Source organism: Etheostoma cragini, chromosome 13 (assembly GCF_013103735.1).
Source record: "Etheostoma cragini isolate CJK2018 chromosome 13, CSU_Ecrag_1.0, whole genome shotgun sequence".
NCBI classification, from domain to species: Eukaryota; Metazoa; Chordata; class Actinopteri; order Perciformes; family Percidae; genus Etheostoma; species Etheostoma cragini.
In genome coordinates, this window is record NC_048419.1 from 10325068 (window position 1) to 10344780 (window position 19713).

The 19713-nt window shown below is 40.6% G+C and overlaps 2 protein-coding genes across 8 annotated transcripts in view; one reads left to right on the top strand and one right to left on the bottom strand.

Annotated features, from left to right (window-relative positions):
- Positions 1 to 16462, top strand: part of myo1ca (myosin Ic, paralog a) — a 19024-nt gene extending 2562 nt beyond the window's left edge. Inside the window, exons 1-33 of one of the 7 annotated variants that reach the window (XM_034889154.1) lie at positions 8 to 32; positions 4540 to 4783; positions 7493 to 7651; positions 7741 to 7856; positions 8280 to 8478; positions 8726 to 8806; positions 8959 to 9138; positions 9222 to 9320; positions 9831 to 9944; positions 10040 to 10111; positions 10205 to 10324; positions 10444 to 10526; positions 10668 to 10773; positions 10888 to 10968; positions 11073 to 11164; positions 11346 to 11440; positions 11549 to 11595; positions 11723 to 11803; positions 11989 to 12094; positions 12575 to 12692; positions 12790 to 12903; positions 13083 to 13159; positions 13574 to 13642; positions 14141 to 14225; positions 14323 to 14482; positions 14616 to 14699; positions 14795 to 14888; positions 14988 to 15043; positions 15140 to 15275; positions 15749 to 15819; positions 15904 to 16001; positions 16101 to 16200; positions 16318 to 16462. In XM_034889154.1, coding sequence (XP_034745045.1) covers positions 4766 to 4783; positions 7493 to 7651; positions 7741 to 7856; positions 8280 to 8478; positions 8726 to 8806; positions 8959 to 9138; positions 9222 to 9320; positions 9831 to 9944; positions 10040 to 10111; positions 10205 to 10324; positions 10444 to 10526; positions 10668 to 10773; positions 10888 to 10968; positions 11073 to 11164; positions 11346 to 11440; positions 11549 to 11595; positions 11723 to 11803; positions 11989 to 12094; positions 12575 to 12692; positions 12790 to 12903; positions 13083 to 13159; positions 13574 to 13642; positions 14141 to 14225; positions 14323 to 14482; positions 14616 to 14699; positions 14795 to 14888; positions 14988 to 15043; positions 15140 to 15275; positions 15749 to 15819; positions 15904 to 16001; positions 16101 to 16200; positions 16318 to 16344 — 3138 coding nt within the window. In that variant the 5' untranslated portion in view covers positions 8 to 32; positions 4540 to 4765 and the 3' untranslated portion in view covers positions 16345 to 16462. Of the gene's footprint in view, positions 1 to 7; positions 33 to 4168; positions 4784 to 6553; positions 6808 to 7492; positions 7652 to 7740; positions 7857 to 8279; positions 8479 to 8725; positions 8807 to 8958; positions 9139 to 9221; positions 9321 to 9830; positions 9945 to 10039; positions 10112 to 10204; positions 10325 to 10443; positions 10527 to 10667; positions 10774 to 10887; positions 10969 to 11072; positions 11165 to 11345; positions 11441 to 11548; positions 11596 to 11722; positions 11804 to 11988; positions 12095 to 12574; positions 12693 to 12789; positions 12904 to 13082; positions 13160 to 13573; positions 13643 to 14140; positions 14226 to 14322; positions 14483 to 14615; positions 14700 to 14794; positions 14889 to 14987; positions 15044 to 15103; positions 15276 to 15748; positions 15820 to 15903; positions 16002 to 16100; positions 16201 to 16317 lie in introns of those variants that run through there. The other 6 variants (XM_034889151.1, XM_034889153.1, XM_034889152.1 and 3 more) reach the window with 6 other exon arrangements.
- Positions 16463 to 16701: 239 nt separating this feature from the next.
- Positions 16702 to 19212, bottom strand: LOC117955035. Its single transcript, XM_034889157.1, has 5 exons — positions 19131 to 19212; positions 18029 to 18187; positions 17803 to 17904; positions 17319 to 17510; positions 16702 to 17208 (listed from the first exon to the last, which is right to left on the bottom strand). Exons 1-5 carry the CDS (start codon positions 19164 to 19166, stop codon positions 17026 to 17028), a joined length of 672 nt encoding a protein of 223 aa, XP_034745048.1. The 5' UTR covers positions 19167 to 19212; the 3' UTR covers positions 16702 to 17025.
- Positions 19213 to 19713: the final 501 nt, after the last annotated feature.

Here is a 19713-nt window from a genome sequence, read left to right on the forward strand (position 1 = left end):
GTTAATGCACTCTGATTATTGAGGAAGACCAGGTAGGCATATTTGTATTTTTTCATGGTAGACTATATTAGATATGCATGCACATTGTATTTGCATGCATGTATATTTTTGTGATGTGTGATGTGCATACTTTCCTGTCATGCTTGTACCCTCATTTCGCTTAAATGGATTAAAGCATTAATATTAATCTTCTTTGCTTAAATGAAAGTAGAATTGTCACAGTGTAAAAAATAAAAATAAATACTGTTACGGGGGAAATCCTGCATGCAGATGGAGCTTTGTTATTGGTTTTAAGAAAAGACAATTGACATCTTAATCTGTTACAGTCATCAAACTCATTAGAATACATTTTCTGGGAATCAAATTTAATAGCATTCCATCCCTTTTACAGAAATAGAGGCATAGGAGCCAGTTCAGTGTAATTAATATTTCTACCACTAGGCAGAGCCCTACACCTTCCTAGACACTCCATCCTTCAACACTTTATGAGGAGTTGATTAGCTCATGTGTTTTTGTTCCAGTGATCATAGAAGGAAAGTATTGACCTGACCTCATCCTCATAGTGACTGTGGTTATTATTATTATAAAGAGAAAACACATTTAAGAATACTACATTCCCATTAGGTATTTGTTCCTTTTGTGTCTTTGTTTCAAAATACCTGCAACACATTCAAATGTGTTCCCAAAGCTTGTACTGTAGATTCATGCGGTTTTGTTTTACACCTTGATCAATTTAGTAGTCCTTGTGGTGTAACAGGGATCTGGGGGATGACAGGCAGTAGAGGTGAGATCGGGGTGAAGGAGAGGGCAGATGGGTGCTGAAAGAGCACAGTATAAATGGATAGGTGACAAAAGGTGGCCCTACCTTCAAAACATTCAAATATGTTATTATTTATTTTAGTTGACATGCATAATGCAACAAAACAGGTTGAGGATTGTAAGGAAAGAAAAAAAAGAGCTAGATGTAAAATATGTAAAACCCGATATGTCATTTATTCTGTAACACGTGTGTTTGTGTGTGTGTGTGTGTGTGTGTGTGTGTGTGTGTGTGTGTGTGTGTGTGTGTGTGTGTGTGTGTGTGTGTGTGTGTGTGTGTGTGTGTGTTCCACCCCGCCCAAATAAGTCATCTTTCCTCTGTGATTCATTGTTATTTTGAAACGGAAAACCTTTGCAATTTAAATACAAAATGAGGTAAAAGAATCTCTAAAACCTCAAACTGCACACAGGCAGTTTAAAGAGGATTATTCTAGGATTTGTTGAATGTGTTCCATAATATGTCAGATGTTCAGAATTTGTTTTTGAGTTTTTAATGTAATTAACTGAAATTGAAGTCAGGCGTAGGGTTGTAATGTTGTGATGTTAAAAAATAAAAAAAAATAAAAAAGATATTATTTTCAGTGTCTGGTATTTATCCCGAAGTAGATGAAGTGAGAGTTGAGGTGGGTAGTAACTGCGTGTACTCCTGAGAGGAAGTTGGTTCAGATCAAACAGCTCAGTCCAACCATCCATATTTTAATAGCAGTTGCACTTTTTGGCAAGTGTTAGATTCCAGTTTATTATGCATAGCACATTTGGTTTTCTACATTTGGAAGGAAACCATTTAAATTAGCTAGATGGAGGTTCACATTAGAACCCGACCAATACATTGGCGGGGCAATATTATTGGCCGATATTGGGCATTTCCCAATTTATTGGTATTGGCATTTAAAATGGCCTATTTATTTTTAATTTTCACTCATCAGAAGCATTTATAATGACAAATAAATGCTGGTAGGCCTATAGCATAGTTTGTCCACCAGAGGGCCCTCTACAATGTCCCTGTTGGCAACACTGATTATTGTTAATGTGTTTTGGACTTTAAGTTTTATATCTTAAGTTTGTATTTTTGTGCATTTTATTTATCAGAGCTTTAATATATTTTGATATTCCTCTTTTCTGTTGTGAACTCATAAATAACTACAAATAACTAATGTCGGGGAACTCTGTTTATCATTTGTTACGTGTTTTCAGATATTTTATATATATATTGGCCGATATATCAGAATATTGGATTTTTAAATAACCAAACATTTGTATCGTATTGGCCTTAAAAATCCTTTATCGGTCGAGCTCTAGTTCACATGCAGGAGATAAAAAATTACAAACGCATAGTTTACATCAGAACTGAGCTCAAACGAATGGGCATGATGGAAGACCCTGAACATCAGGAAACTGCTAAGGGAAGGAAATCCTACTTACAGGAACTGCTTAACAAAGAAGGAACCCTTTCTAAAAATAGAGCAGGAGGACACATTGCCAGCTCAGGTGGTAAAAAATAAAAAACTACTGTGAGACTGTAGTTTCTTTCTGGTTGACTTTAGTGTCTTTTTTATTTCATTTGGCAGTGAGATGTGCCAAATGCTGTTATGTGTGCAGAGTAGAGACACCAGATGTGTTAGTAGAGCACCCTCATGTTTTTGTGTCTTGGATGCCCTTCAAAAGTAAGTCACAAAATGCAAATGTGCTGTATGTTCTATCTGGGCATTGGTTTGACCTTTTCAAGTTGACCTTTCTGATGACTCCAAAAGATGAAATTTAAGAAGATTTAAGAAGTACCCACATACTGTGGATTTGTGAACAGAAACTGAGGTATCTACAACCCCTATCAAAGCTATAGATTTGTAGTGCATTCTAAAATTATGTTGTAAATTTACAATTTAATTTTACACAATTGCTGTGTTTCGAATAAATTATGGCCGCTTCTAGTGATCTTCACCAAACCTTGCTGGAGGAGCATTTTGTCTATGTGACCATGGTAGTTCCCATGTGGGGAAGTCTTCCTTGCTAAATTTGTTCATAGAAAGGGTCCAGACTCAAGGCGAGGCCCATATGATATATGACACCTAGCTGAGGCAAACCAGGACCTGAAACCTGAAAGTGGAGCTCACAAGGGAGCACCTGGTGACCAATCATTGACGCATGGTGCTCCTGTGAACATAAACTCTTATTCAACATGCTGTACTCATATTTCCAAAAATATTTGCTACCAACAATAGGCACAGTTGTTTAGCATGCATTCCTTTTCATTCATCATTAATGTTAATGTCAGAATCATGTGAAACCAAACCGTGCGTCCCAAAGTGAACAGACCAAACAACTGCCTGTTCCTTAGAGCACTTTTAGGCTTCGATAGAAGACCACAACAGTGCCTACCATTCGGCTGTAGTCAACCTTTCTGTAGCAACTTAATGATCAACTACCATCTCATTGTGGATGTTTCTTTAGATTTTTGCGCTCTATAAAAAATGGACCTGCAATGAATGATCATTTTAGGTACAGTGTGCTGGTTTGAATAGAGCACATACTGTGCAGTTGAATGCAATAACTCAGCTCAAGGGGCATAGAGGCAAAGTTCAACTGAGGAAACATGGTGTGAAAGCCCCTTGAGGCAAATTTCCATCATAAATCTTTATCTATATACATAGGTATAAATATATATTGTCTAGGGTAGACCTTGCACAACTGCTTGCCATATTTAGTAAAAGAGGCAAGGCAAGTTTTTGGTGACACCAATTGGCACAACGCATGAAGAATCCTTTCGTCTTTGCTTTAAGAAGATTTGAGACAGCCAGAGATTGAGAAAAAGAGCAAAAGGCTCGCCCCATCTGGGTAGCATTATTCAGATTCCTCAGTGTTGGTTATTTGATGATGCTGGCAAAGAAAAGAGAGGGAGGCGTGGAGACAGAGTGAGGGGAAAATGGGGTAGGGATAAACACAAGGGGAGGGAGACCAGAGGAGGGTGCTGTTCTCTCACAGAGACACTGGCCTTGACAGCACTCCCCAAAAATGCCTAGAACGGGAGGGAACGTAAGAAGGGAGGAATCTGCTGGTCCATGCAGACAGCCCATTTGATGTAAAACTAGTACTATGTTGAACTTGTTGATTATGAATGTCGCTTTGAAAACCAACCAGTTGAGGAATATGACAGCTCAGACTAATATCATATTGATAAGAAACTTTCAAATATCTGCAGTGATGTTATGATGATGATGATGATGGAAGTTATTTTGTCAACAGTGGAAGACAGCCACGAGAACACAGGCAGTCTTTTTGTTAAAACACTTCCATAACTCACATCCCATGTGAATCTGTCTCAGCTTGTGGGAGAAGAGGGAGGGCGCAAACTAAACAGGGAGGGAGGGAAAGAAAGAATGCAATGAGATCTCATCATGTGATTTGTTTTTTCCCCTTTTATATAGCTGCACAGTGATTACATGTTTGTAGATCGGGGCTCTTAGCTAAATTTTCCACACCCTCTTGGCTCTCTGTTTCTCTGGCTCTTCCCAGCAGCTTTCTTTCCCTTGACTTTTTTTTGTCCAGTTACGTGACGTGTGAGTGGAGTTCCTGCCCTTGTTTCATGCAATACACTTCAGAGGGAACGTGAGGGACTCACGGAGAGGCGGACATTTACTTGACCTGTCAAATGGAAGATTAATTGAAGGTATAAACAAGAGGGCCTGTTTGTGTTTTGGTCTAAGTGTGTTCCGTTTGTCCTCACAGGGGAGCCAGACGAGGAGGAGGAAAGACGTGGAGAAAGAGACTAAAGCTGAGAGAAAGTCAGAAAGTAACTAACGTGGGGGAGAGAGAAGAAGATAAGTTGCCTAATTCTGTCGCCCACAGGCAAAGGTGGATGACAAGTTACAGTTAAGGAGTCTGACACGGGAGGAGGAGCACCTGGGGGGGGACCACCAATTGAGCCTTCTTCTTCCAACAACATCAGAACAGGATGAGGTACCAAGGCAGGGTAAGATCGTGACTACTGTGATGCTCCTTGTTGTGTTTTCATGTCTAGTGCTGCACACTGACTGTATTTTATGTGTGTGCATTATCTGTGCTTACACAGTGAAGCACAAAATCCAAAGAACCAATTCACTGTCTCACTCATGGAGGGGAAAGCAAAACAGAACAATGACTCACTTTGAGCTTTTTTTCCCCCCATGTATGAGTCAGTGTGTATTTTAGTTTTTGTAAAAGCTTTAACCCAAGCAGCCCAAAGAAGATAGACTTGGTATTTTCCATCATATGCATTACTAGCACTTCAGTGGTAGAGAGCCAGCTGTGGTACCAGAGCAGCTCGCCCTGGGACAGAGTGGTGGGGCATGCCTTTATAAGGAAGACAATTTGAATGTAGCCGGCCCAGCAGAGCTTAGTCATGGGGCCTGGAGCCAAGTCCCAATGCTGGGTTAGCCTCTTCACTGGTTGTCACTGTGGCTGCACCTACAACCCTGCAGATTTCACTGTCACTCCCTGGTACTCTGAGTCAAATCCCCCCATAAAGCACTGACTCTCTCTGCTGTAACAACTGAGCCTCAGGTCAGTTCACTGACAACAAAGCTACATGGATTATTTCATGCAGCATTGTCCCCCCCCCCCCCCCCCCCCCCCCCCCCCCCCCACACACACACACACACAGACCTGTGGTCTTGAAGGTATCTCGGCCACAGTGTCTCCATGAAAAGTACTTGTAATTTCATTCAAGATTTCCTCAACCCCAGCGGTAGTGGTTGAGATGTTTCATCATTAAAAGTGAATTAGTTTCACGTGTTATTGGGATAAAATCCCGCGGTTAAAAATATAACTCATGACTGCTTAGAGATTCTTGAAAACAACATTTGCTTTGTTTTTGAGCAAAAAAAAGCAAAACAAGTGAGGATACCAAGATTTTGACATAAATTTGGATGTTTTCAAACATTGCAAAGGTGGACACTGCCTAGCTGCACAACATTACAGACGAACATAAGCGACATGAGATCTGAGGATTATGGAATGAAAGATCCATGCAAAAAGAGTCTGTTAGAGATCAGAGGCAGGTAGTGCTGGTCAGCATCAGTCACCATGAGAGGTTGATGTGTATGCTGAACACATGGAGGTAGTTTCATAAAAATGTGCAAGCCCACCTTGAGCTATGTTGCATGATATGTGACGAGCCACAACCACATTGTTACAAGTCACTACATTGAGAGATATATTTCTCCCTGTAGCCTCGATACGTAAACCACATTTCATTGTAAGTTACCACTGCCAAAGAATAATGGGAAATGTTGCAATTAGCCACGACTGCACCTTTATGGCATCCCCCACACATAAAGCTGTGTAAGGATAAGTGTTGGTCTGCACTGCTAATTATTCCAATTTAGCCTTTCAGGTGTGAATCCAAGTTCTTTTTGACCCTGAATGCAAAACCACATATCGTCAGTGTTGGATATGAAAGCATGCAGAGTTGCTGACACAAAGCATTGAAACGTTTAAAGGCATCCACTGAACGCCTGCCCTAAATCTGACCTTAACATTCCTTAGTTGTATCCTTTGGAAAATCTGACTGTGAACTGTAATTGCTATCTGTAGGAAGCCCACCTGCTAGAGTGGGAGAACAATACTCCAAGGTGAAGCAGAGAGGAGGGGCTGCTGTGGAAGTGTCCAGTGACTTTCCTTTGCTCTCCCGTCTTGGCTATCTTCCACTGTTGTCCTCTTTGTTTTTGTAAGAACTTCCCTGCATCCAGTGCTCACAGATAATGACCTTTTACCGGCATTAACAAGCCAAATGAGACCCTTGAGAGGCTCCTGCAGTCAAGAAAAACAGAAGTCCTGTGGAAGTCTAGCCCCTTTGTTCCACTTTCTGCTTGTTTTTTTTATATGAATGTGTTAAGAAAATCAGCAGGGCTTCTCACAAAAATGTTTCTTTGATACTGATAATCAAGTGCAGCTGGTTTGGATGGGGTGTAGTGCATTGATTACACACTGAATTGAGTGTCTGGATATCTTTCATCAGTAAGTATTGACTGCTGCGTTGGATCTCTTTATATGACTTTGCATGTGGTTGTGTGTAATATCTTACATTAGGGCCTATCTGAGATCTTCACCCTGCCACACTACCTCTGACTGGTCATTATTTCTTGTCTGCACTACAATGTTTGCAGTCTCGTGGGTGTTGACATGTATGCACACTTTCCATGTGGCATCAGTTAAATCTTGTCTGGTGATATTGAGCTGTGTGTTATGTACATACATCATAATCTCACTATCATATGATAGAGGAGTCTGTCCTGTCTATTTGTCTTTTGGATTCCTTAAATGTCTTTGTTGTTTAATCTTGGCAAGACTTGGTGGAACTGTTCTCACTTTGTGTGTTTACACAGTTGTTCTGGCGATGTTGTTAGAAGGACTTTTTAAAAAGTTCTCTCTTCATACATAGATTCTATCTTGTAATATAATTATGGGGCAATTATTTTAATATTGAGCATCAGATGTTAATTCTTTCATAACTGGGTGAATGTATTATCATCAGATGACATGGAAATAGGCCGTTTGTGCCCCCTGCTGGTCAACAGGGTGTAATTGCATCTATTGGAAGGTTAACAGAGGTAGCAGAAATCTTCTTTCTGTAGTAGTGCTGAACTGTGTATTTCATATCTGTACCTCTCTGTAAAGTTCCTCCTTGTTTCTCTTCCCGTAGGAGGTGGATGTTGAAGGAAGAGTGCGCCTGGTGATGGAGAGTGCCCTGACCGCCCGGGACAGGGTCGGGGTGCAGGACTTTGTCTTGCTGGAAAACTACAACAGTGAGGCAACCTTCATAGAGAACCTACGGAGACGCTTTGGAGAAAATCTCATCTATGTAATGAAGCCCATTTCCTTCATATCTTCCAAAACCCTCCAGTTGATGTGATAAAACAAATCTACATGTTTTCTAATATTTTGCCTCAGACATATATTGGCTCAGTGTTGGTGTCGGTGAATCCTTACAAAGAGCTGGAGATTTACTCCAAGCAGCAGATGGAGCGCTACAGAGGGGTCAGCTTCTATGAGATATCACCGCACATGTGAGTCCCTTCATGGTCCTTAGACTTTTATTTATCAAACTCCTCCACTTTTCTCTGCTATCAACTGAACCAGCTAGTAATCACATGGCATGCTGGGAACCATGCAATCCAACTGATTTTATTGAGGCATGCATGAGCTATTCAGTGATAATCTGGATATGTGTATATTATATGCTTTAATACAATTTGTATAGCTCGTAAATATACTGTATAATGGTGCAAAACTTTAGGGCTGCAACTTACAATTATACTCCTCAGAAAAAAAAGTTCACAACAAAAAATTTGATGTAATAGTAATGTTTACAAATGTAATAATATAACATATGTTAACAATTGGCTAACAAGTAAACCCCATTCCATGTCATTCATTTAAATGAAGTAAAGTGTTTGCTTGACTCCATTCCACCGCCATGTTTCCCTCAGCTACGCCGTGTCAGACAACACTTACCGGGCCATGCGGACCGAGAGGAAGGACCAGTGTATTCTGATATCAGGTGAGAGTGGAGCAGGTAAAACAGAGGCGTCCAAGAAGATCCTCCTCTACTACGCTGTCACCTGCCCCACTAATGATCACATGGCAACCCTTGGTGACCGCCTACTGCAGTCGAACCCTGTTCTGGAGGTATTTAAACTGTTCAACCTGAACAGCCACTATCACTGTTAGAAGCACAGGGAACTTAGCCCTATTTTGTCTTTCGCAATATGTAGTGTCTGTCTGTCGGAACGGAGAAATCCGAATGATCTTTGCACATTTTTTAGTTGTACATACTTTTAATGTTTTTTCCCGAGTGTTTGTTTTTTTATTATGCTATTGTTGTTTTTAATTTCACTTCCTCGCTCTAAATTCCTGCCTTCTTTGCTTTGCGCAGGCATTTGGCAACGCCAAAACACTTAGGAATGACAACTCCAGCCGCTTTGGAAAGTACATGGATGTCCAGTTTGACTTTAAGGTACACACTCCCTCACTCTCTATATAAATCATATGTGCTTACACCATACTAATAACCACATTTAGTTGAGTTAAATCCTTGATAAAAGCTCAAACACTTTAACATATACTGTGCTTTTAACCATTTTAACCGTTTTCCATAACTCCTCCTAGGGGGCACCAGTGGGCGGTCACATCCTGAACTACCTGCTGGAGAAATCCCGTGTAGTGCACCAGAACCACGGTGAGAGGAACTTCCACATCTTCTATCAGCTTCTGGATGGAGGAGACAACGACCTGCTTATCACGCTGGACCTGGAAAGAAACCCTCAGAACTACAATTATCTGGTAAAGGTGTGTGTGGTGTTTTCTTTTAAAACTGAGGCCCATGCAATTTTACCATCAGTTGTTATGTAATATTGAATTTTCTTCTTCAGGGCAACTGTCCCAGACTCAGCTCGGTCAGTGACAAGAACAATTGGAAAGTTGTGATGAAGGCCCTGTCTGTTATTGGCTTCACTGAGGAGGAAGTGCAGGTCTGTAGCAACCCGATCCAATGCGAGCAATGTTCTTACAATATGCATTATACTGTGAATATTATTTTCCACCACAAATGTGTCCACTGTTTATTATCCTATTTTTTTACACTGCATATCATCATAAACACATGCAGGACAACTCTCTTGTACTCTACACAAATCCCCAAAATAGTGTTTTAAACCACAGGACCCTGTGCAGTTTAATAGTGAATCTGTATTTTAGTTTTACTCAAACATATTTTGTGTAATTTGAAAAAGGCTTTTTTTTCTAAAGGTTTTAAATCCTGCATGGTTTGCATCAACTTGCTGCCAAAAGCATTCTCTGGTGACCAATTAAATATGAGCGTAATTTTGAAAAATATATATTCACTTTAAGTAAAGTTTTTCTGGTTTTAATTGTATATGAAGGAATATATTCATCAGTGACTGTCCAGTTTTTCATTTAGTTAAAAAACAGATAGTACATCTGTGTGGTTGTTGTGAACTGTCTTTCCTGTCTGACCTCAGAAATTGCTGAATATCATCGCCAGCGTTCTCCATCTGGGAAACACTCAGTTTGGGGAAAGAGAGGAAGGAGAAACTTATATCACCACTGAGACTCAGATAACAAATCTTGCAAAGGTCAGAACAGTCCCACTAGTATTATTTGGTGTTCAAATATGCAAAAATACTTGCATGAAGGCTTAGCTGAGCCCAGATGTGTTGTTGTTTTCCAGCTGCTGGGTGTTGATGGCTCTGCCCTCAGGGAGGCACTCACTCACAAGAAGCTCACTGCCAAAGGAGAAGAGGTGACGGCCTTTTTGTCCTTGTTTTTCATGTTTTCACTTGTTTGGAAGAGAATTTATAATTGTGTGTCATGGTTGCGTGCTTGTGCATTACAGATGATCAGCCCTCTGGATTTTGAGCAGGCAGTGTCTGCCCGTGATGCCTTAGCCAAGGCCGTGTACGGTCGGACCTTCACTTGGTTGGTGGAAAAGATCAATCACTCGCTGGCTCTAAAGGTGCAGTAACAGTTGAGATAACAACTCAAAAACAACAGTGGCAATTTCATCATCATGTTGTGCGGCTGCAGTTGTATTTTACCATTGATTGCATGGTGTTGACTTTATACTTTACGCAGGAAGAAATCTACCACAGTGGCAAGGGCTGCTCAGTTATAGGGCTTCTTGATATCTATGGCTTTGAGGTCCTACAGCACAATAGGTATGGGTTATATTTATTTTTTTAATCTGCTTCACAGTCTCTTAACCAAATTCTTCAGTAATTGTCTCTAATGCACATACCTTTTGGACACATCTCTAGCATTCCTTTGGCCTATGTGTTCCCTTTAATGTCTTCTGACAGTTTTGAGCAGTTCTGCATCAACTATTGCAATGAGAAGCTCCAGCAGCTGTTCATTGAGCTCACCCTGAGGTCTGAGCAGGAGGAGTACGAGACAGAGGGAATTGCAGTGAGTTAGTTGTTGTTGGGTACTCAAAGCAAAATTGTTTGATATACGTTTATACATGAATATATTTATATGTCCATGTTAATGCAACATTCTTCCCCCTAACTCTAATTTCAGTGGGAGACGGTGCAATACTTTGACAACAAGATCATTTGTGACCTGATAGAGGAGAAGCACAAAGGCATCATCTCCATTCTGGTGTGTATGACAACTACCACGTACATTTGTATGGCTGTCTGTAGGGTGTTGTCTTACCCTCTGTCATTGTAGGTACAGTCAAATAGTGTGGCTGTTCTTTTCAGGACGAGGAGTGTCTGAGACCTGGAGAGACCTGTGATGTGTCCTTTTTAGAGAAATTGGAAGACACACTGGGCGGCCATCCCCATTTTGTCACGTAAGCATCATGTCGTCATGTCCAATATTATATTGACAATACATAGACTCTCATTACTACAACTTGTTATATCAGAAGGTTATGTATGGTTAATGTGTGTGTGCGTGTGTGCGTGTGCGTGTGCGTGTGTGTGTGTGTGTGTGTGTGTGTGTGTGTGTGTGTGTGTGTGTCTTTCATTCAGTCACAAGTTGGCAAATGGAAAAACTCGCAGGGTAATGAGTAGAGAGGAGTTCAGGCTGCTGCATTATGCTGGAGAGGTCAACTACAATGTCAATGGTAATCTGTAGTTATTCATGCACTCATTCTACAAGCATGTCACGGCATGACCCACAACCCAGTGATTCCTTAACGACAAGCTGCCGTGTTATTGTTTATGTGCTTCAGGTTTCCTAGATAAGAACAATGATTTGCTGAACAGGAACCTAAAAGAGGTGAGAATAATGGAAATGGACACGGTAGAGTCTCAGCACAACCTTTGAAAACCTCTTTGCTTGAGGGAAGAGGAAGGGGGGGACATGTTGTGTTGACATGTGGTTGTGTGGTTTGGTCTCTGTTCAGGTCATGTGCCAGTCAGACAACCAGATCCTAAGTCACTGCTTCCGCAGAGAGGAAGTGATAGGCCAGAAACGCCCAGAGATGGTGAGAATGAGTCTCTCTCTTTCTTTCTCTCTCCTCTCTCTCTGTCTCACTGTAGTCAAAAGTATTTCTGTGGTATAAAATGATACAAAGTAGTTTACAAACACTTTAAAAAAAAAACCAAAACATGCACACAAATATACAGAGAATTTCCAATAGTTTCATGTTCTTTTCTTTTTCTTTCATAGGCGGCCACTCAGTTTAAAAACAGCCTGACGAAACTGATGGAGATCCTCATGTCTAAAGAGCCATCCTACGTGCGCTGTATCAAACCTAATGATGCCAAGCAGCCAGGTACACTTTTACATCTTGTACCTAACTTTAAAATATACAGTAAATCTAATTTCCACACAGTTATTGGTACAACAGAGTCATGAGATGCTGAACACTCCTTTAAATAATCATGGTCTCACTCACTGAGTACTTTAATTGATTTAATTTGATTTAGTACTCCGCCTTTTCTGGCAGGGGTTAGTGTTGGGTACTATAATATAGTGAGTGATATAACTCAACAATTGCAGACGTTTCACAATAAAAGTGTCCCAGGGAAAGGGAATAAATGATGCCCTCCGAGCCATTTTAATGTGAAAGAGACTGATGAAGTTTTGGGGTTTAACACAGGGCATACAATCAGAAAACATAAAAAAGGACCTATAAAAGAAGGAGAATCTGAATTTACCACATGTAATTTAATGTGTATAGTATAGTATAGTGTAGTATAGTATAGTAAAGTATAGTCTGTGTTTTTCTGGTAAATAAGATCTCTCCCTGCAGGAAGGTTTGATGAAGTTCTGGTCAGACACCAGGTGAAGTACCTGGGCTTGATGGAAAACCTGAGGGTCAGGAGAGCTGGCTTTGCCTATCGACGTCGCTTTGAAGCCTTCTTGCAGAGGTGACTGAGCTTCTCTCTGAATGGCTTACCTGACTGTTTGTTCTGTTTGCTCTATGTTCAGCCTGCTGTCAATATAATTATGTACAAATGACCTTAGGTATAAGCCCCTGTGTCCTGAGACGTGGCCCAATTGGCATGGCAGACTGGCAGATGGTGTCTCCGCACTGGTCAACCACCTAGGCTACAAAGCAGAGGAGTACAAACTGGGCAGGTAATGTGTGGTTGGAGGGTGAGGTATGGTATAGAGTGGGAGAAGAGTTTGGTAACGGTGGTCTGTGAGTTGCTTATTGGGTACGACAGATAATGGGGCCATGCATGCAAGCAATTTGGATTGAAGAGCTCATCAAATGGCACTGGGCCGTCACACATTTCTTTGTCTACTTCCTGCAGGTCAAAAATCTTCATCCGTTTCCCAAAAACTCTCTTTACCACCGAGGATGCACTTGAAGCAAAAAAACCAGACATAGGTAATTAAACTTGGCAAGGATTGATAATATTTCAGAATTGAAATGAAAAAGGAAGATAAAGGCCCTGTGTCAAATAATACCTTTATGAAGTACATTTGTGTATGGTGTCAGAGAGGTAACAATTCAACTCTTTTTGAGGTAATAGTTTGTGGTACTGTTGTGCTGTGAGTTGTCCATTTTTAATGGGTTTACAAATATTAAACAGAAAACCATCTCCTCACTGCAATCCTCCCCCTGTATTGAAATGAACACATTTTGACCACGTGGATATATGATGAATCCACAACATGGCCTGCTAAAGCACATTACATATAATCAATGGGGTGACTCCTACGCTTAACTATGAATCAGCATCTACAGCAACACCTTGAGGAGAAGGCATGAATCTGATCTCTTTGATTTGTTGTGTTCCAGCTTTGACCCTGCAGACGTCATGGAGAGGCTACAGGGAGAGAGCCAAGTACCAACGCATCAGACGTGCAGGTCAGAGCACCTCCCATTGTTGGCTCTCTCACAGTTACCTGCCTCTCCTTTACAGAACAGTGTCCCTTAAACTGAAATGAATACAGATACAACTACTCACAAAAGGGATCAAGTGTATCATGTTAGTATATTTTAAATGCATTTAAGTTTAGCCTTGCAACCACATGTTGGGCTGAGTGCCTTTCTAGATGGGATTTTACTCTCACTTCCACTTCTCTAAATGTTGATTTTGGATATCTTCCATTGTCATATTGGAACTATGTGCTTTATTAAATGTATGCAATATATAAAAAATACTTTTGCTTTTGCCATCAAAGTTTGGTCTACATTCCAGCTCATGTGTTTGGGTGTGTATGGTTTTGTGTAATTTTTTCTAATTTCCTGATTTCAAGAAATCTATTTGGGCCTTTCTGTACTATACTAACCTTGGCATGTTCACTTTGACCGAGTACAAACGTTATCTTGGTGTTAATATAAGCATGTATGTGTTACGTATAGTGATTGTGATCCAGTCTGGGTGGCGAGGGATGAAAGCACGCAGGAGGGCTAAGAGGCGTCGACAGGCTGCTGAGTTAATACGCAGGTGCTTCACTGATACCTTGTTACTGTTTGTTTCTGGATGTATTTTTGCAACTGCATGTACAGTCAATTTCCGTGCTTGTATGTGTCTTTCTGTTCAGGTTTATAAAGGGCTTCATCTACCGCCATGAGGAATACTGCCCTGAGAATGAGTATTTCCTGGATCATGTGCGCTACTCTTTCCTCAAGAATCTAAGTAAAAACCTGCCCAAGAGCGTTTTGGACAAAAACTGGCCGAAACCTCCTCCCTCCCTCGATGAGGTACACACAAAAGGTCCTTTTGATGACTTGCATCATTACAAATAGATAAAAGATTGATTAAGTAGCAGAAGTAAGTAAGAATATGGAGTTATTAATGCAAATTCTGCGTTGTCAATTCCACGGTGCCCTGCAGGCCTCTGAGCATCTGCGGAGGATGCACATGAGAAACATGGTCACGAAGTATTGCAGGAGGGTCCAACCCGAATGGAAGAAGCAGGTAAACCTACTAGAGAAGGCATGGCCTTGCTTGCTTTTTAGAGAAATAAGTCTACCAATGGTTCATCTTGCTTAATTTTCCTTTCTTTCCTTTAGATGATGCAGAAGGTTGTTGCCAGCGAGATCTTCAAGGACCAGAAAGACAGCTACCCTCAGGGTGTTGGAAGGCTGTTTTTGGACTCCAGGCTGGGTACGTGTTGATACATGCTTTTTAATTACCACTTTACTGATTCACACCATACAGAATATATACTAACTTTTACAGAGGTATTCCCATTGCTTTATATAGAACGTGAGCAAATCAATCTCAAAGTCATCCAGACCCTCGCCAATGACAAAGTGCAGGTGGGATGGACTTTTTTTTAATCCTATGCGCTATAAAAGTGCTACATAACTTTTTTTCAGCTGCCTCACACTATCATGTCTCCTTGTGCTTCTCAGTATGGTGTTTCAGTCATAAAGCATGACAGGAGGGGTTTCAAGCCCCGCTCTCGCCAGCTGCTCCTAACTAACACCTTTGCTGTGCTGGTGGACCGGACCAAGACCAAACAGAGAATTGACTACACTACTCTGAGAGGTGAAAACCAGCCCTGAGTGGGGAAGGGGGTGCTATTTGAGAAAAGTAATATGTTATTATATTTAGCAAAGCCCCGGAATCCATGATCACTGCTCAGCTCCTTTTCATTTCTCTCGTTCTATTATTGCTAAAGAGGAGATATTATAGTTGTTACAGTTTTCAAATTAAGTTTTTTTTTTTTTTTTTCTTTGAGCTTCAGCCGTCATTACACCTCTCGATCACTGTATGTTGCCTGTGCACTTCTACAGAAATATCCATGGCAACTAAGTAGTGTGTGAGTCCAATCTACTGTTTCTCTAGGAAAGATACTTTTAATTGAGAGGATGACCATTTATGATTAAACCAAATCAGGAGATGGGGACATAGCTTTTGGCTTTTTACTGACTCAAGAACGTGGCTAATGTTACGGAGTAATTCATTGTGATTGTGTTCTTTAGTTCAGTAAGTACAAGCCAGTTTTTTTCTCTAAACAGGTATCTCTGTAAGCTCCCTCAGCGATGGGATGTTTGTTCTTCACCTGCCTAATGAGGACAATAAGCAGAAGGTGCAGTAAGACCCCGCAGTCATCTACATTGTTGACTAGTTCATGACCATGCAACCACTCTAAATCCAGCTGTGTCTCCCTCAGGGTGATTTGGTCCTACACTGCAACCATGTGATCGAGCTGGTGACAAAACTAGCCATGATGGCGAGCAAAGTCAACCACGTCAACATCAGCCCGGGCAGGTGAGACTTCTCTGACCGTCTCTCTATTGTCGTCATTGGCAACACAACAGTATTTATCTCACTATCCTGTCTCATAATCATTATTGTTATTGTCATTAGTATTAGGTTTGCCATGGCTCGAGGCAAAGAGGGAATCATTGATTTCGTCAGGGGTTCAGAGCTAAAGGTTACCAAAGGCAAGCGAGGACATCTGCTAGTGGTGAGTCAGCCGCTGTTCTGGTATCATGTGTGAAGTCTGCTGGGAGGAAGGAGTTTTTATAATACCAAAAAAACATTTCGGCCAGCTGACTGTGTTCAATCTGACTTCACTTTGCAGACTGCTCCGCGGATCAACTCCACATGAAGAAACCGAAAAAAAAAACAGACAAACAGTGATCCTTTTAGCTAATTGGAGGATTGCCACTCAGAAGTTGTTAGTTTGTAGTTTGTAGCCGACACGATGATACCACAAGCACACACAACATACTCACTTGAAGGAAGATCCCTTATTAATTCATATGCATTGTTATTATTACAAGAACTTATTTAATGTTGCAGTAAAGACTGATCCTTTTTTTAAAGAGTAGAAAATCATAACATGAAGTCGTCACTGTTTTAAATGCTTCATCGCTTTATTGACAGTCATACATAAATATATTTTCACTTGTATCAAATATAATGTTAAACACCGTATCTCTAAAAATAAAATAAACTACTTTGAAATAAATAGTAGGCTAATAAATATGTCAATAAATAGTAAATAAATCTTTGGAAAGTCCAAGAGACTGAGGCCTTGGGGGAAAAACAGGATGTTGGTAAGTGTCTCACTGTTGAGGGAGCGTACTGCTAACTTACAGTTATAGGTGAGATAGAAACTGTGGGAAATACCCGAGAAAAAGAAAAAGATTGTGACTGGCTTAAATGAGAGCTCCATGAAATTACCCATAAAGCACTAATTGAAGTTAAAACTATTATTCTTAGGGCGCTGATTGTAAGTGCAGCCTTTTCACGTGTGTGTGTGTGTGTGTGTGTATGTCTGTGTGTGTCATAGGTGTGTTTTTGAAGCCAGTAGGAGGAAGTCTCTTGCCAGCTTAGTGAGGTAAAGGTCTAGATCCCTCAGAATGATGTAACCCTCCACTCGGCTGTCCCATACTGTTCTGGATCTGGTTTGTGGGCTCAAGGCTGTAGGAGAGTTTGGTTTCTTCCAAGAGCTCTTCATGTAACTCATCTGGAGAAGAAAAAGTATAAAGTTTTATCAGTCTCTTCCTCTAAAGTCTTAGCCTGGGCTACAAAAGAGGAAGAAATGTGAGAGGGTTTTTGTAAGAGGATCGTGGATACCTGACTGCTGACTTGGCTCATCAGGTCCCTCAGGTCCAGCTGAATGTGCCTGATGCCCTGAGGTACAGTGGTGCCGAACGCCCGCACCACCATGTGTTCTTTCTCCTCCTTCTCCAGCTGTTTTCTCTTCCACTCCAGCATGTTCCAAAAGACGTGCATGTCCCAGAAAGCAGCATGCAGTCGTTCCCAGTCCTGAACGCACAACAAGAGACAGCCACATGATTACATAATCAAACTGTTGCACAACCCCCTTTCTGGGCTTGAAGTTCTAAAAGGGGAATTCCACTCAAACTTTTCAAAATTTTACATTCTGAAAGAGCAGAAGGTTTTGTTTTTTTCCCTCCTCATAATGGAAAGACTATCTTAAAAGAAAAAAAATTCTCAGTAAAAAAACTTGAGATTGTGTATTGCAGTATTCCAACCAAGACAGTAAGGAGAATAAATTCTATTGGAATTGTTTTGAAACACTCAAGAAGATACTAACCGTCAGATTTAACCAGCTGTAGAAATCTGTAGAAAGCAATGGCAGGTCCTTCAACTGCCGGCTTTTGTCCTCAAAATGCTTGTTTCCCAACTGCTGCTCCTTCTATTAATGTCAACATTGAAACATTCGATATTTGTAGTTAAGAAAAGCTAATGCAGGCTGTGTACAAGGCTCGCAGCAAGAATATGGCCAGCCATGAGAGGAAGGAGAAGTTTTCAGTACTTACATATTTCCTCTGCAGCAGCTGGACACGGGTTCGGGTGGACCTTGTGAGATGAAAGGAGTTGTTATATTTAATCCTCTGGAGGACTGGAGATGGAGAAGAGGACTCCACACAGTTGAGTACACAGCAAAGGAAGACGAGATCCCGCCACCAAACAGTCATCTGAAACCGAGATATGAGATATATATTATCTATTGTTTACAGTTCATCATCTTCAGTAATTGCAATCCAAGTGCCATTACATCACATTCCGGTACATTGGAAAGCTGTCTACCACACACACACACACACACAGGGTGACCAACAGTTCCAGTTATGACACTTCATGGTAACTTAACTTGCCCATACTTATTGACCAACAGGAAGTCCATTAATATTTCCGAAAGAAAATCACACATCCTCCGCATTCTCATACATGTTTTTTTTCTTTGGACTAGTTGCACATGCATGGAAACATACGTGTCTCGATTCCTCTAAATGGTTTCAGTGTGGAAGGAAGCACGGGTTCAGCATATTGACCCCTTTTAATTTTAGGGTTTTGCAGCTTTAAATGTCTGTACAAGGTCTTCAATCCCAGCAGACTACAGATTAAATACTTTACAGGCACACCTCATCTCTGCTGGCTGTTGTTTCAATTAAGATGCTTATCTTTCTTTTCAATTTTGTCAGAGTTGCATCAGGTGTTGTTGGTGCACATAGTCTTCTTGATGAGTCAACATATTTCTCGTTCACTGTAACAAGACAGTGTTGTCTAAGGATCTTCCCCATTTATTGATGACAAAAGCCCCCTCAGTTCTACACACATTAACAGCAAAAAAGGTATTAAACTGAGTGGATACTAAACGTTATCAAGCACACAGAAACACTGCAGCTGTCTGACAAGCTTTTTAACTTGAATTTTTACACAACACTTACCTGCTTAACTACTGTATAAAGAATTCAATTTTGCCGTAAACGTGTGCATGTGTCTATAAAATTGCCAGATTTTTTTTTAACATAAGCTCAAATGGTGATACAGTTAAGAAATCAAAACACTAAAATATGTACTATGTGTACAAAGACCATCAGACCAATGTCTTAATCTATATTTCTAAGTTGAGCTTACCTTGGAGCAGCAGTGAACAAAGCAAGTTACCCTCATACTATAGTGAGACTCATGTACAGTTTATATACATGTCATGTTGCTTTCGTTTCTGACTGATCTGGAGTTTTTTCTTATTTTCCTCTCTCTCTCTCTCTCCCTCTCTGTTTCAGCATCTTTGTGGTCACCAAAATGATTCAGGCAGAAGTGAGGTCTTGGTTGTTGTTTTTTTCTATGTGGGGGAATGTGTGTTGTCAGGAGCACTGATGTATTTAGGTAGCTAGTCTATGATACCTTATTTAAAGTAACATTTTTGAACTTTCTACTCATTTTGTGATAATGCCTTTGCGGTTTTAAGTACAGGCTGTGTATGCAAGATACATCACTTTTTTTTTCCAGGATATTTAAAGTTAAATGTCACTCAGACAGACAGACAGACAGACAGACGAGGAATAAAAGAAATTGGAATGGGAGTCTAAAATCTTCAGTGGAAACTTTATGCCACTTTTGTTACTGCTTTGCATGATGATATCCTGTTTTAATAATTGCTTTGATTTATTTTCTTTAAGAGTGACATTCTCTGGGATAATTACATCAATATTTATTT

Coding starts and splice junctions, on each gene's coding strand:
- LOC117955035 (XM_034889157.1), bottom strand. CDS start 19,166: ATGAGGGTAACTTGCTTTGTTCACTGCTGCTCCAAG. Junction 18,188..19,130: donor TTGTTCACTGCTGCTCCAAG/GTAAGCTCAACT, acceptor TCTCGGTTTCAG/ATGACTGTTTGGTGGCGGGA. Junction 17,209..17,318: donor TGAGCCAAGTCAGCAGTCAG/GTATCCACGATC, acceptor TTTCTTCTCCAG/ATGAGTTACATGAAGAGCTC.